This window comes from Populus trichocarpa, chromosome 17 (assembly GCF_000002775.5).
Source record: "Populus trichocarpa isolate Nisqually-1 chromosome 17, P.trichocarpa_v4.1, whole genome shotgun sequence".
Taxonomy (NCBI): Eukaryota; Viridiplantae; Streptophyta; class Magnoliopsida; order Malpighiales; family Salicaceae; genus Populus; species Populus trichocarpa.
The window spans coordinates 4,820,994-4,837,476 of NC_037301.2; the positions used below are offsets into that span (position 1 = coordinate 4,820,994).

At 32.7% G+C, this 16,483-nt stretch overlaps 2 protein-coding genes across 2 annotated transcripts; both read right to left on the reverse strand.

Moving 5' to 3' along the window:
• Window positions 1-9,446: 9,446 nt before the first annotated feature.
• On the reverse strand, window positions 9,447-10,228 carry LOC18107100 (protein RALF-like 31). The gene has a single exon (XM_024588802.2). It carries the CDS (start codon window positions 10,050-10,052, stop codon window positions 9,660-9,662), a length of 393 nt encoding a protein of 130 aa, XP_024444570.1. The 5' UTR covers window positions 10,053-10,228; the 3' UTR covers window positions 9,447-9,659.
• Window positions 10,229-12,903: 2,675 nt separating this feature from the next.
• Window positions 12,904-15,744, reverse strand: LOC18107101 (heat stress transcription factor A-5). Its single transcript, XM_006373030.3, has 2 exons — window positions 15,410-15,744; window positions 12,904-14,342 (listed from the first exon to the last, which is right to left on the reverse strand). Exons 1-2 carry the CDS (start codon window positions 15,635-15,637, stop codon window positions 13,113-13,115), a joined length of 1,458 nt encoding a protein of 485 aa, XP_006373092.2. The 5' UTR covers window positions 15,638-15,744; the 3' UTR covers window positions 12,904-13,112.
• Between the last annotated feature and the right edge of the window lie 739 nt (window positions 15,745-16,483).

The following is a 16,483-nucleotide window of genomic DNA, read 5'->3' on the forward strand; positions in this document are numbered from 1 at the left end:
ACAACGCGTATGTCAAAATGAGCTGCCGCCATTTTTATCACTTGATCTTCGTAATAAACAGAGTCGACCCTTTTGCTGCAATAGTGTATCGTTGAACAAGATGCTTCACAGCTTTCGAACTTCGCTGGAAAAACACGCCTAAGATTTTCATTGGATGTGTGTATATCAGAAAACAGCCAAGTCAGGAACTGCAAATAACAACATTTGATAAACTCTAGCCATTTTCTCAAAATAAGAGAGAATCGTGACAAGAAGTGCCGTTTGTGATGCGCAATTGCAAGTTGAAACACTAAATGGTGCTCCTAACGCTAGCTAGCTTGGAGGTATTGTCTCTTGCATGCGAGGCAAGAATTCTTTTCATGGTCCATTGGGTGGCTGCTTTAAAATGGTCCTTGCAGCAGATGCGCTGCACAAGAAACTAGGATCTTTTTTCCTTTTATCTGATGGAGAAAGAAAACAAAACATGCTGTGGAAACTCGAAATGGCACAAGGAAACTCTTTAATTGTCTTCTAAGAATGTTCATGACCTAACTTCTTCGATAATAACTTAACTCATTAGATATTACATTTATTTTTTAAATAAAGTTCAAGTTTTTTCAAAATCACTTATAAAATTTATAAATTAAATTAAAATGTATGCAACCTTGCCGAATAACGACATTAATAATAATTAAAAAAAATATCCATGGCCTGTTACTGGGCCCACTGAATTGGCAAGTAACGTGAATCCTCCTCTACAATGGCTTGTGTTTTCTTGGGCCCAGGGCTTGTAATAATTTGTTCCATTATCGAGCCCTTTAGTAAAGTGAATCAGAAAACTAAATCACAGGCATGGTGTTGAAAATTGAATGGAAGATAAGATAATATAATGGAAGATCATGCACAATCCAGGATAAAAACCATGGAGTGAAATGATGAGCAACACCAGGATAATCAATGATAAGATAATATAATGGAAGATCATGCAAATAAAAACAATAAAGTTTTAATTAAAATAAAAAAATTGTAGAAAGAGATCCTACACAATCCAGAAAAAAAAAACAAATTTATCTTTGACCACAAGATTTTCAAATTAAAAATCCCCTGTTCAAGAAAAAAATAATATTATTTTTCCACTTTTGATTTTTTTTCTAGTTTTAACATAACCTAACACTATAAATCAGGGCCTAGAATAAAAAAAAAAAAAAAATCAATCCCGGAGAACATACAACAAATATTAGAAAACATGAAAAGAAAAGAAAAGAAAAGAAAAGAAAAGACACTCTCTCCTCCACATATACAAGGCTGTAACTAGCCTACATAGCCTTCCCTGCCTCTTATAACTCCGCCACTTTCTCAATTCATTGCCGATCAACCAGAGCAAACCACGACAAGCCACCACGTTGACAAAAAAACACCACGCTAGTAGTCACAGCCCACTACCATAAAAACCATAACCCTTTTCGATCACCAAGTCCAGCCACCACGGCCATTCTCTCCTAACCACCGTGAACGAAGCTACCATCATAATATGTTTGGTAGTGTGATAATGGTTATTTTTCAAATAACTTTTCATGTTGAAATGTATATCAATGATGTTTTTTCATTTTTTAAAAATTATTTTTGACATCAGCACATAAAAACGATCCAAAACATACAAACCATATTAAATTTTAACAAAAAAAAAATTAAATTTTTTAAGTACACGGTACAAACGGTTTCTTAGTCTAAACCAACAACATTTGTCCACTTTAATCGGACACCACCATCTTCGCCATTCCCAAGACACCAATGCTTCTCATACAACGAAGAAAACTAATCGAAGTTTCCTCTACAGTGATCTCCGTTAGTAGGTCACGGCAAGCATCACCGTCGCGAGCAGAAAGGAAGAGGAGGAGCGAGCAAACTGCTACTATCCCACACGTCTTTCCACTGCCAACATGTGACTCTCGCACGTCTGTGCATTGTTAGTGCGTGACTCCCACACACACCACCACTTTCTGTTTGGGATTGAAAGTTTTTTCATTTAAAAATTATTTTTAAAATCAATACATTAAAATAATATAAAAATATAAAAAAACTAATTTTTTTTAAAAAATTAAAAATTTAAAAAATATAATTTCAACCACATTTTCAAATAAACTTTTAATTTTACAGCTTCCAACCAATTTTAGGAACTCCCAAACGTCATTTTCAAACCTCCAATGAATTTTTGTTTATTTTGAAAAAATTTTAATATATTATTATTATTTTTATGAATTATGATGAATTAATATTTAAAACATCAGGGCTTGCGTTATTGCATGGTAACCCCGTTTTTCAAGGGGTGATGAAATCAAAATTAACACTTGATAATGGATTGAGAGGATGGATTGCAATATGTTAATTTGAGGTGTAATTATTTGTTATTGATATAAATTTTATATACGTTGACTTTTGTAAACTGTACGAGCATTGACTTTGTCTACATGATTTGATTTTTTTATGTTACATATTATTATTCATAAGGTTAACTCAGTATGAATAAATCATCATTAGGCTGTTTTAGGATATTAATGAGGGGGTAATAGAATTGTCTAATACATGACTGATTTTATCATATTCAAATTATTTTTAAAATATAATTTATTTCCTTTTTATATCAACACAATTCTATATAAGCCTATAGAATTCCAATTAACAATTACCATCCCGTCGTGTTTATTGTTTATATTTTAAAAATGAGAATTATACGAGCATTGAATTTCAAATTATTATTTTAAATCTTAATTGTCTTTTATCTTTAATAATAAATACACACATATAACTTTTAAAAATATACCTTTATTAAGAAAGATAAACACATAGTAATTTATTTCAAATAAGATATTTTAGAGTGTTTTTCATTTTTCTTTAGCATAATTAACTTATTACCTAGAATTTATAAAGATTTTTTAGGATTTTTAATTATTATAAAACCAAAAGTGACATATTTTTCTTATTTTTACCTTATGAATTTTTTTTTTCAACGTGGGTGTCCGGACCAGCTTGCGCGCACCTTGACTAATCCCACGGGCCCTGAAGTTAACGACCATATAAGTCTCTAGTGACCATTATATTAGCAACCATAAAGCTTGAACATGAGATTACAGGAAAAACAAACTTCTTAATCCCAACCTTTTATTATTGGACCACTTACTAGATGGTTTACCTTATGAATCTTGATTAGCTGGCAGATGCGACAACAGTAACCCATGAGATGGAGGGGGATAGGTGGTCCTGCATTTCAAGATAGAACTTACATTTTGGTTACAGTAAATGTGTTGGATTTACCTAAAGTCCTGTTATATTTTGAAATACTCGACAATGCTAGTCCTCAAGGCCTGAAAGGCTGACACTATGGTCTTGAAAATGCAGAGGGCTCAAACGTAGGAGCCAGCATTTGGAAGCTATGGAAATGGAGAAATGATAGTGTTTCAGCGCAAGCTTCATGTTGATAATGGCGTTTCACACGTGCTTTCCTTTATTAATGATGTTATTAAAACCAAGGAGATGGATTTATCTTCCAAATGTCACCGGACCGAGCTGTTAATTGCCTGGGAAAGGCTTTCTGATCTGGTAAGTATTAATATTGATGGTGCCTGCAAGTCTGGTTCTGAATGTGCAGGCGCGGGGGGCTTGATTAGGGACAGTTGTGGACGAATGCTGGCTGGTTTCATGGCTAGTCTTGGCTCATGCTCTTCATATAAGGCTGAGCTTCGGGCTGGTGTTCTAAGTCTCAGGTTGGTTTGGCAGCATGGGTTCAAACATGTTATTTTGGAAATGAATTCTGCTGCTCTTGTTTCGGTTTCCAGAAGTAGCTTCGGTTCTATGGTTCTTGACCCTCTTTCTATACAGCTTCTTCACAGGGATTGGGATAGTTCTAAAACTTGATTCAAGCTATGACTCGGGTCAAGATAGTCACGGGTATGCTAGATTAACCGAGTTAACTTAAATTATTTTGAAAAATCTTTGAAACAATGTCGTTTTGAGTTTATTTTTTTTTAAAAAAACAAAATATGTTTAAAAATTCAGTATTTTGGCCTGAATTTCAGAACTACATTTACGGAGAAAGGAAATAGATGTGCTCATCTCACTCATTGAGGTTCATTATTTTGATTCCTCTCAAATTGGAATTTCTAATCTTTTGTTTTAAGACATCACAGTGGTGACTATTTCCCTTTAACCTGTTCTGTAGTTTCTTTATTTAGAAGCTAAGGAACAGTTTTTTTTATGTAAAAAAAAAATGATGGGCTAAATAAAATTTTAAGTTTTGGTTGATGTGGTAATTTAAATAATATAAAAAAATAAAAATAATAAATAAATTGATAAAAAAAAGATAAAAAAACCATACTTGAGTCTATTTGAATTATCAAACAACTCAATGATAATCTAATTGAAGGAAAACCACAAAAAGAAGAAAAAGAAAACAACAGTTTATTTTTTAAAAAGAAAAAAAACCAAGCAAACCCAAACAAACCTCCTAAACTTGATCTAATTTAAATGGATCCGAGTTCAATTAAAAAACTTAAATTTCATCAAATTTAATTTTAAAGGATGGATCGTTGAAAAAATATTAATAAAAAAACTTTCAAAAGAAAAAGAACATAAAAAAAGGGGATAAAATTTGACAAGAAAAAACCTAAATGAAATTTGAAATAAAAATAATAAAAAATGATCCCAAACAAAAAAAATTACAATTAAAAGAATTAAGATCAAACTTGAAAGATTAAAAAGTCATAATGGGGTGAAATTGGTTGAGGGCCAACCTAAAAGAATGAAACTGAAAAAAATAACAAAAAAAAAGTTAAAAAAGATGACAAAAAATAAAAAAACATCAATTTAGAAAAAGAGAAAAAACAAGGCAAACCTTACAAACTTTTTAAACATAGTCTAATCTTTAAAAGTCGCATCGCGTGAAATCTTTGACCCAAATTCAATATAATTTTCAACCAATTTAATTTAGAAGGATGAGATTGACAAAAAAATATTAATATAAAAACCTACAAAAGAAAAAAAGCAACAAAAATATGCGAATAAAATTTGATAGAAAAAACCCAAGGAGGATGAAATTTAAGGAAAAAATTAAAATATAATTCCAAATAAAATAAATATGAATTAAAAGAATGAGAACCAAATTTCAAAGATTAAAAAAAAAAATCATAGGGGATGAAATTTAAAAACATCTTTAAAACCAAACGATCCAGATAAACATTCTAAATCTGGTCAAATATTAAAAAGCTTGCAACCCACGAAACCCTGGATCTAGGTCTAATCAAGAAGTTTATTATGAGTTAATTTTTTTAAAAATCAATTAAAAAATCATCCAAGCAAAAAAACAACAATAAAAAGAATAAGAATTAAATTTGATAGGAAAAAAACAAAGAAGGATGGAACCATAAAATAAAACCAATTTTAAAAATGATCCCAAATAAAAACTTGACAAGGCCAAAAGATTAGCAATAAAAAAAACATGAATTAAATTTGATAGAAAAAAAAAAGGCTAAGGAGGGTAAAATCGCAAAACAAAACCAATTTTAAAAATGACTCAAAATGAAAAAAATTAGTAATAAAAAGAATGAGGATCACGTTGAAAGATAAAAAAAATTTAAGAAGGGTAAAATTGAAAAGACACCAATTTTATAGATTATTCAAGATAAAAAAATCGTGGTAAAAATAAAAGAGAACAAATCTGAATAACCAACAAATTAAAGGGATGTTCTTGAATTTTAAAGGGGTTAGCTCGAAAATCTAGGTGGGGAGAGAGAGAAGAAGGGGAAAAAAAGGCCCCCGGTGCCAAACCGCTGTGAATTATGGTACATATGCTGTCTCATCAGGTTGCGGACGTTAGGATCTTTTAAACACCACCCCATAATACAGTGTTTGGTGGCTAGACAGCCCCTTACGTGTCGCCAGAACAACACAGGGGCTGTCCACATGTTGGCATGTGCGAGTTTATTTTTAAAAAATTATATTTAATAAATATAATTTATAATAATGCCCCTTAGTACATTTGAAATTTACAATAAAAACAAAGTAAAATGACAAAAAAAAAACCTTTGAGTGAGAGTTTAATTAGTTTTGTCAAAGTAATTACATTATTTTATAAAAAATAAAAATACAAAAACACTCTTGAGAAGTAGGCATCTAATTATTTTATTCTAAGGTTAAATGAATAATTTTATTATGCATTTAAAAACAAAATTATTATTTTAACCCTATATAATTAATAAAATACATTTAGGTCATGGTAAAAAGGTCACCGCATGTGGAAGCTAAATTAAAATATTAAATGATAGAAGAGCAATATAATAATTAAATTATTATAATAAATAGTAATTTGTGAGTAGATGTACAATAACTTCATGAGGAATTTTTTTTTTAAATTACTACAAAAATAAAAACATAAGTTAGGAGACATGCACGATGCTTCCAAATGTAAACAACCATTGAGCATTGGGCAAATTAATGACGAGGTTCTCGCTGTTTAAAGCAGCATGGTGACAAGTCTGGGTATTATTGAATATATCTTGTAGTTAATTGGTTAGCCAATGATTAGATAGATGATTAGATATATTTGGTATTGGATTTATTTATGTGTGTGTATATATAATTTTAATAAAGATTTATTTATTTTTAATATTAATCAAATATTTGATTAATAAATTTAGAATAAACACAAAGTATTTGCAAATAAAATTCTAAAGTTATTATAATTATAAGGTTCTTATTGTATCAAAGTATTATTATTAAATATTTCTAGTCAATGCTCTATTAATACTTGATTATTAATTAGAGCTGTCAGGACTGATACATATTATATTTTTTTTTTATAAAAAAAACAATTATTCTTATAAGCTGATATATGAGAAATACCTAGAACTAATATATAGATGTTTGTTAGATGACATGTACAATGGACTAACTCGCATGAGAGTTCTATATGGAGAGATCACCTTTATTTATGAAAAGACTCACTAGACGGTCATGTAAATGATGTTTAGATTTTAAGATCACTATGTTATCTTATATAAGGAATGATATGCTTTGATCCTGCTATATATTATCTTGATCAAGGGTAACAAACAAGTAAATATTTAACAAAAACTATATGAAAATATTTGAACAATCAAGAAAGTACTCATCGGTCTAAATAAATTAGAAAACAAAAATTTTATATATTCTTTAATAATATTGATTGTAAATCTAATAATAGACCGGTAGTTGGCCCGGGAAACAAAGCTGAATGAGCAAGAGATGGTGCAGCTAGCCAGGAATAAACGGCATCAGCCGAACCAGTGAAACCGAGAGAAAAGCTGCCTGGCGAAGGGTTGTCCTGACATTGCTACGGAGGGACCAGTTTAGGAACCTATGTTACAGCTTTGGCATGGGTCATGATAAAGCAACTAGGAAGCTTACATTAGGGATTTGCAAAGAGAACTTTCATTCAAGGCATTGAATTACTAGACAACGGATTTGAACACAAAGTAGGAAGGATATAACAAAATTTCAAATCCCTTTCGATACCACAAGGGTCTATTCTAAAAAATTATCTTCACACATTCTTCGACAAATAAACCATGAATGACGAATCCCAAGAAGTCAATGTTAAGCAGTAAATTTGATGAACATAATTGCATGATTACAAAATCCGTTATTGTTTTCATCTGAGGTGAAGGTGGAAAGTTTAACTATCCTGGTACCATGATTTAACTCTGGAGAGTCTAAAGCCATGAAACTGATGATTGCAGCAGCTGATGTCCAGGGTCATATGCTTCAAGACTGCCTTATCTGCCCAGTAGTAAAATTCTAAAGAAACACCAAGAAAACTGGTAAAATCTAAAGGTATTCTTGACTCAGAATGGCTACTGTTAAAAGGGTACTGCAGAAATTCCCATCCAGCAAAGCTGCTTGGTTTTGAAGGGCAAACATGATCAACCTTACGCTTCTGTAGAAAAGAAATGACCTCAAACAGTTCCTGGTTTCCAAAGACTGATCTTTGCAGAAAGGATTCAGAGTCACTACTCACAAATAAACACTCTAAGAGAATTCATGCCAGTAAACACACAAGAAGGTATAAGATAGCCACATACATGTATAGTTAAGTCAGAAACAGATTAAGAAAGCTCACTGCCAGATATGAGTCTAGGAAAAGCAATCCTAGGTAAAATGGTGCTGGCTGCTGACGAATATCAAGGAATAGCCATTTATCGTGCCAGGACATTTTATATGTTATTACCAAAGTTGAGGAGGGGCAAAACAAATAAGCAACCATCAGAAAGCTGTAAATCTAACTTTCACATTTTTTGATGATATTCAACTTGCTATATTAAATCTTCATTGCAATTCTGAACTTCAATGGCAGACAGCACTTTCAATGGCAAAGGACTATGAGCCAAATAGGAATTGTGAAACATGATGGATTGAATCCACTCTACAATAGAAAACACACACACACACAAGTATATGATTCCTAGTGTGAAGAAAAAGAAAAGCAAATCATATGCATACTGGTTCTCAAATGCTGGACTAACCACATTTGTTTTTTGCTAGGCCTAATGTTTTATGATCAAATATGGTGGAGAAAACCTACAAGGTATGCCTTACATATGGCAAAAGAAAAGCACACAAATTATAGGCAACTTTCACCTAAGAAATACGAAGCATATAAGCTGCTATGCAGATGCATTTTGCAAAAGAAGATATAGAAAACAAGGCAAAATAAAAGAATCACTACCAAGCAGCAGTGCAACATACAGTAATTGCTTTCACAAACAAGAGCTTTCTCTGAGAATTCTGAGTACCAGTACCTGGAAAATAAAGTTAGCGCAAGGCAATAGCCACAAGTTTTCATGCAAAGATTGGAATGGTAGGTCATCTTATTTCCAAGTTAGGAGGTCAATTACAGCAAGACTTGCATCTAAATAAAGAACTGCATCTCAATTAGTAAGAAGTTGTTGGGTGGTTCCCCATAGCTTCAGTGTTTGGGCAGAATATGTCGAGATTGCAGAGGGAGTTAGATTGACAAGAAGCTAAATTTTGAAGTCAATTTTTCTCTTTTTTGTCTATTGATGCAACACTTCTACATAGCACTTTCAATCCATCATCTTCCTATGGAAATCTTTGAATCTCGGCAAACCTCCACTTTTCATTCCTTAAGTTCTCACAATCTGTCAAATAAGGTGGAGGGATATTGAGATTGAAATATAGAAATTGCATTTGCTTTGCCTCCATAAGCATATCTGGAAAAAAAGAAGAAGGGTTTTGTTTATGATCACTTCTAAAATTAAGCTTTTGCTTCCACGGCCTGTGATTTCTTTAATTGATATGAAAGTGATGCGCTAAGAGTGTGTAACATCAACTAGGTCTTTCACATTAATGAAAAGAAAAGATAACCTCAAATCTTCCCTAAAAGAATGCTGAGATTTCCAAGGCGTGACATCCTCTACTCACCAAAACAAGTACCAACTATTTATTGTATAAAAGGACAGTCCAGATCTCTCAAAAACTAGGCTAAGATTTTCGTTCTCAAAGCAGATCAAAACATGATTCTCTTAAATTTACAGATGCAACCAAGAAAATCCCAAAAGGATACAGAATCAAGAAATGCAGTAACACATTACCAATTACATAAGATCATGTCAATTTGCTATTTTCTTCTTCTAATTGTTAATGTCATTGATGCTTCTTGCGCACCTTGTAATGACCTCACAACCTCTGCTATAAGGATGAGCCTGTCTAGCATTACAATCATAGTATGACGCTCCTGGTTTATTACATGGAACCATATCCCTCTTCAGTGTCCCATAACTTATGTACCTCTTTTGCATCAGCAACACTCTCCTACTGATCTCCGACTCCATTTCTGTCTCTTCAAAGCATTCTCCAATTTTATTGGAGCAACCCCTACTCACAGTGGTGGCATCAACCTCACTGGTTTTCATTGAACTGAGGCCTAATACCGAATCAGCATTGCAAACAGAGAAAAGGGTGAGGAAGAAAAGCAGCGAGAGATGGAATGGGGGGGTATTAGGGAGAAATTTGAGCTTGGACATTTTTTTTTATGGTTTTCTTGAATTGGTTGGAGTTAATGATTTCTTCTAGTTAAGTTTTCTTGTGGAGGTGTGTGAAAGTTGGATTTCTTGTGGATGGATGCGTCATAACAAAGGACAAGACATCCAAATAGTTACCAGTTGCCTGGCAATGTTTGTTTGGCTTCCACTTACATATGAAATCATTTTAAGGCTTTGTTTGTTTGTTTCAAGAAAACCATTTTTCTGAAAAGAAATTTCTAACGCTTTGTTTGGTGAACTCCACCAAAGTATTTTTGTACATCAATTTCCAATAATAAAATAATTTTTTTTATTAATAAAATATTATAAATTATTTTCTAACTTATTTTTCATTCCATAATCAAATATTAAAAACTATTTTATAACTTATTTTTTATAACAATATCAAACATAAAAAAAAATCTATTTTCAATAATTTATTTTTTATAAAAAAACACTTTTTAAGTATTAAAAATTATTTTTTAATTTATATTTTATAACACTATCGAACATAAAAAAAAACCCTACTATTTAATAATTTATTTTCTACAAAAAAAAAAAAAAACTTTTTTAACAATGATTTTCTTAGCAACCAAATGAGACTTTAGCCTGCATTGAAGGCCATCACCTACTGCTTGAACTTGACATTCAAACTCCATTGTTGTTGTTATAGGTCTAAAAGTCTTTGTTGGGAGTGTTATTGTAGTTTTCTCTCTCTTTTTTCGAATACCCAAAAAACATATAAAAAAATATCAATGATCATTGGATCTCCCATCAAGAAATAAGATAATCAATCTACTGGGATTTTGTGTAGAACAGAAACTGACTAAGATTTGAGGCAAATATCTAATTAATTTAAGTATTTAAATCCCATGATAATCAGCTTAAGAATCACCTAAAGCCATGTTTAAGCCAAGTTTATAACAAGAACAAACCTTGCAAGTATCAAGTTTCCAAGAATCCCCGAAGCCATCCATGTTCTTACAAAAAGTACAACATCTTATGTCAAGTGTTTTCAAACAAGTAAAGCTTGTGGTCCATCGTAAGAAAAGCATGTGTGCTTTTCATTTTCACAGCTTCCCTTGGGTCCATCAAGAACTTGTTTATTCCTTCTCTTGTTAGCTTTAGATTCTTTCAATTCAAGAAAAGGAAGTAGACAAAAAAAAAAAAAAAAGTTTCTTGTCGACATAAATTATCTGTTTAAGATTTTTTTTTATTAATATAAATATCCGAGTAAGTTTATACATACCTAACTTAAAAAAAACTAATATTAAAATGAAATTCACCACGGCAGCAAGTATCAAATCACCAATCACATCTTAGACTATATGGTTTTTATAAAAGTATCTAATAAACACCCCTTTTAACTCTTTTAGTTGGAATCAAATGGGAAGTTATGAATGCTGAGTTGCATTCCTTTCATGGCAGCTCAGACTAGCAAGAAGAAAAATACAGGGGGGATAGACTGTAACAGTATAAATTCTTTCACCAACTCAAGCCTAATTATGTCAGAAGTTTAAGTTGTTTCATTCAAAGTCCTGGTAAGGCATATGAAGCTGCTGAGTAAATTGTACAGAGAGGATGATTTGATCGCATAAAATACTTGATCAAATAAATGAGGTAGAGGCCACAGTCCTTGAGCGGAGTAATGAGAGGGTCCAACCCACCACTGTCACCCTCTGTGGAAACTTTAATGCAAGGTTTTTCCAGCATGATGAAGCGAACCCGCTCAACTGTGTAATTATGCTCGTGTGCCTCTGGGCATTAGCTTGGGCTTTTGTGCTTGGGACTGCACTGCCCTGCCCTGCCCTGGTGCGGCGTCAAGATCTTGGCAGGCAAACTCAACGGAGTTTTACAGCGGTTTTCAATGATCGATTAGAAAAACCTGAAACGAATCTTGATATTTTGATGTTGTTCTCTAGAATGATAACGATCTGAGGGGATTCTAGACAGTAACTGATGAATGGTTTAGGCCATAACCTATAACATCCGGTTCATCCAAAAGGTGACGAAAGGCACATTTGAAGATCCCTATGTTTTTGGTTCACTCTTTACATACATATGATTTTGCTTTTTTTTTTTTAAGTGAATATTTCAATTAATTAGTTGTAATATTGATTTTATTAATGTAAAATATATTTATCATTAATAAAGATTTTTTTTAATACTCAATTATATTAGTTAATGAATCTAGAGTAAAGATAAAGTCTGTGAAACAAAAATGCTTTCCATAAAACATTATAAAATTATTATACTTATAAGATAACTATTATATCAAAACATTGTTTCTAAATATTCATGGTCAATGTTCTATTAAGACTAGATATTAATTATAGTTGTTAAGACTGATATATATTATGCTAATTTCTTTATGAAAGGAAACTACTGCTCTCATAAACTGATGTATGAAGAATACTAGATACTAATATGTAAAGTGCTTGTTAGATGACATAAATTATATGCTTATCACTTGATAGTTGTGTAAACGATCTTGATATCACTAAGTTATCTTATATAAAAAATATTATGTTTTGATCCTAATCATATATTGTATTAATAAAGAATAACAAACATGCATATATTAGATATAACATAAATTATATGTAAATATTTGAGTAATTAAAAAGGCTTTCATCATTTTAGGTAAATTAGTAAAATGTTTTATCTATTCTCAAATAGCTAATATAAAACAAGTGTGTTGCCATTGTAACTTCGGGCATTAAGCATGGAAAGGGGAGATTTTTTTCGAATGTGCTATTGGTTATGAGAAGCAGAAGACAGTTTCCAACCAACAAGAAGGATCAGACATTGCTTACTATTCCACCATTCAAATCTGTACCGTACCACAGCCATATACTTCAATTTCCCACATCAATAGGTAAAAAATAATAATAGCAACTACAATTACTAGTGGCATGTCAACATTATATTATTTAAACCAAATAGATAGTTTCATGTCAAGTTATATTCTAGATGTTACCAATTGTAAATTTTTGAAACTACCGAAGGTACCAGGAGAAACCTCCGCACACCTCTCGCTAAGCTTTAAGACAATTGTGATGCTCATAGAGAGAGCTGCTCCATGTTTTTAGCATTTCTTGGCACTCCGAAACCTAACCTTCTTTCATCCTGCTCATCATAAGAGTTTGCTCGGTAATTAGAACTTGCCTCTTCATTTTCATAAGAGCCCGGTCTTTCAGTTAGGAACTGTTCCCAGAAACCATCATTGACTCTAGCTGGAGCTGATGCAGGCACTTGACTGTTATTTGGGATCTCCTGGGAGGAGGATAAAGTTGTGCCCTCGTTACCCAGATTCATGTTCTGAATAACTCGCATGTCAGAATCTTTGTTACTCTCGTTAAACCTTGATTCTGGAGATTTGACAATTTCCTGACGTAGTGGAGGCATCCTAGCTAAATAAGGATTTTTGTTGACTTGCAATGCAGAAGATGCCAGAGTTAGGTTCAATTGACAGGAAATAAGGCCATCAACTTCTTCATTGGAAGTCAAATTCGCCTGCAGTGAATGTTGTGCTTGGCTCCCACTTGCTGGTAAGTCTCTTGGGACAGCAGGATTCACTTTAAATGTATACGATGTCCCAGTATCCGAAAGTTCCAATGTTTCAGGTGCCAATAGTAAACCTGATGTCCTAGTAGGTCCATCTTTTGGATTCCCTTCAGATATTTTCCTTTGTGGGCTTCCCCCGTCTTCATTGGAGCTCTGCGTACTACGTGAAATCAAATTAATATCTGAAACAGCTGGTGATAATTCCAGCCTCAACTTATTTGAGAAATCTTGATAGATGACATTAGACTCGGGCCTAGAACTACAGTGATTTTCGACAAAACTATTTTCTGCAGTTGGCATTGAGTGATCAACTTGAGGCAGTCGTCTCTTCTTGCTATATGCTGAAAAATCCATAGATTCAATCTTACAAGCAAGATGTTCAACAAAAGCAGGGTTTTGAACAGCCTTCTCTAAGAACGACAGCAACTTTTCCTGCCTCTGCTGCATAGTATCTATCCTCTGTGTTAGATCTTCCACATGAAGCTTTGCAGATGACCGCTGCTGTGAAAACCCTAGAATACTTGCCTCGAGTTTGGCTTTATGACGTGAAAGCTTGTCTATTTCTTCCTCATATGCTGCTCTTTCTTGATCCACTAAAGAACCTTGAGGGTTGCTGTGACTGTGGATTGGTTTTCTTCTGTGGATGTTCTTAAGCAGATGCTTCTGATCTTTCAAAAAATCTTCATTGGCAAATTCCCATTTCTCAGGATCAATCTTTCTAAATCCCTGTAACCAAATCATGCTGTGCTGAGTTAAGCTGATTTTAAAAAAACAAAAATCCTCTACATGTAGACAATAGGCTAATTAGACTCCACACAATCTCACCCTCCTTTCCCTCTTCAAATAAAAAACTCAACGTAGAAAGACACACTTGGGCTCAAAGACAGTAAGAAAGACATATCTAAACAACTAGATAATAACTTTGAAAATGGGAAGTTTCTTATAACAAAAAGCACACTGGTTGATAATATTCCACCTGAGGAGTTGTTAACAAGATACAAGGCAGTTTCCACACAGTCCAATAAGTGTTTTATGAGGCGATAAGAAACTTTGAAATCCAAAGATAAAAAGAGATTTCTCTTTCAAAAGAGAAAGAGCATGAAGCAATACAAAATTTTTCACTACACAAATCAATTACAGATCCAACCATCATTGACTACAAGGACAAAGTTGCATTCCATCTTTGAACATAAAGGCTCTTCCTTCTTAGCTGACAATTATAACATGCATGAAACACAGAAATTTGCAAATTTCACTGAAATAAAACATCGTTAACTCCACCACCCACCAATATTTTCCTCTTTTAGCAATGCATTCATTGTTTCCAAATCCATTTCCTGATCCAAAATCCACCCACATTAGAGATGAGCTAGTACTCTGGAACTTGAATTCTAGCATCTGATAATCGAGCTGATTTCATTACTAAACATCCATTCAATACTGAAGCAGATCAGACACGCACTCTATCATTGATCCAAGGGTTCATGTATCTAAAATAGAAACTCAGATTACAAGTTAACACTACCGTCACTCTTTTCCAATTAATCTCTTCCATTTCTAAATCTCACCATCCCATCAAAACCAATTCCTCAATCCGCGGCCAATTAAACACAATATCTACACAGCCCAACCAAACGATCTAACATTTTTACACTTGAGCAAAAAACTAAAAACGAACTTTCTTAACTACCAATATGGTATCAACAATTTCAATTCAGAAAAAACCTAAATTATTCATTTGATTCAAAATTATAATTAGAAAATAAAAAGAAATTAGAATTTGGAGGACTCACATAGGTATTTAATTGTCTGATAAAGCTAGAGAAATTATTGTGCTTGAAAAAGGTAGGAAGCAACAATCTGGCGAATTCTGGAGGGTTCCATACGACAAAGCTGTTTTTGTTCGAACTCCAAGACACAATCTCGTCAGTCGATGAATCATCCACCATGTCATATGTCTTTATCAAGAACGGCGCGGGTCCTCCGCCGGCGGCGGCGGATGGCGATGATCCCGCTTCCATTTGAGAGGTCTGCAGAAGAAGAAGAAAACGTGTTGAATTTTGGGAATATATGCAGAGAAAATGGTAGTCCTTGAAAGTTTTTAATGTGACACGACAGTTTTGTTGAGGAGTTATTTAAGCATTTTCTGTTTTCCTTCGATATAATAAACTTTGGGTTTTGACCTGTCTTTATAAATTTTATGATATTCATACTATAATTAATAAATATTTATAAAATAAAAGAGAAATAAAAAATATTTTTTTATTAAGAGATAATTCTTATATATTTTAGCGGATGATATATGATTTTCATTTGTATAAAACAATTATAGTTTCATCACTATAAAATTTTCCAGTTTATAAATAAAAACACAATTTAGTTTATAATATTAGGATTAAAATGGTTAAATGGATTTGTTATTCAAACAAAAAAAAATATTTTCTCCTTTGTTTTATTTTTTCATCCAAAAGTTCAGAAAACCTTGAAGTACACCATATGAAGCCCAAAATATACTTTGTTAAAGAATGCCACTGGGTATACAAATATAATACAATAAAATATAAAATTGTTAACTTTCAATAATTATGAGGGAATCACTATTCATATGACAGATTTTCTCATAGTTTTAAAACTCGGTCCAGCCTGATAGGTCAACTCGAGACTCGACCAATCCAGAGCTGGAACCGGACCGAGTTGAAAATAAAATAAAATAAAAAACCCGGTATGACCCGGCGGGTTGACCTGGTAACCCGGTTAATAACCCGATTGCAACCCGTTGACTTTTAATTTTTTTTTACTAAAACGACGTCGTTTTGATTTTAAAAAAAATTGACCCGGATGATCCGGTAAAAACCCGATCATCTAGT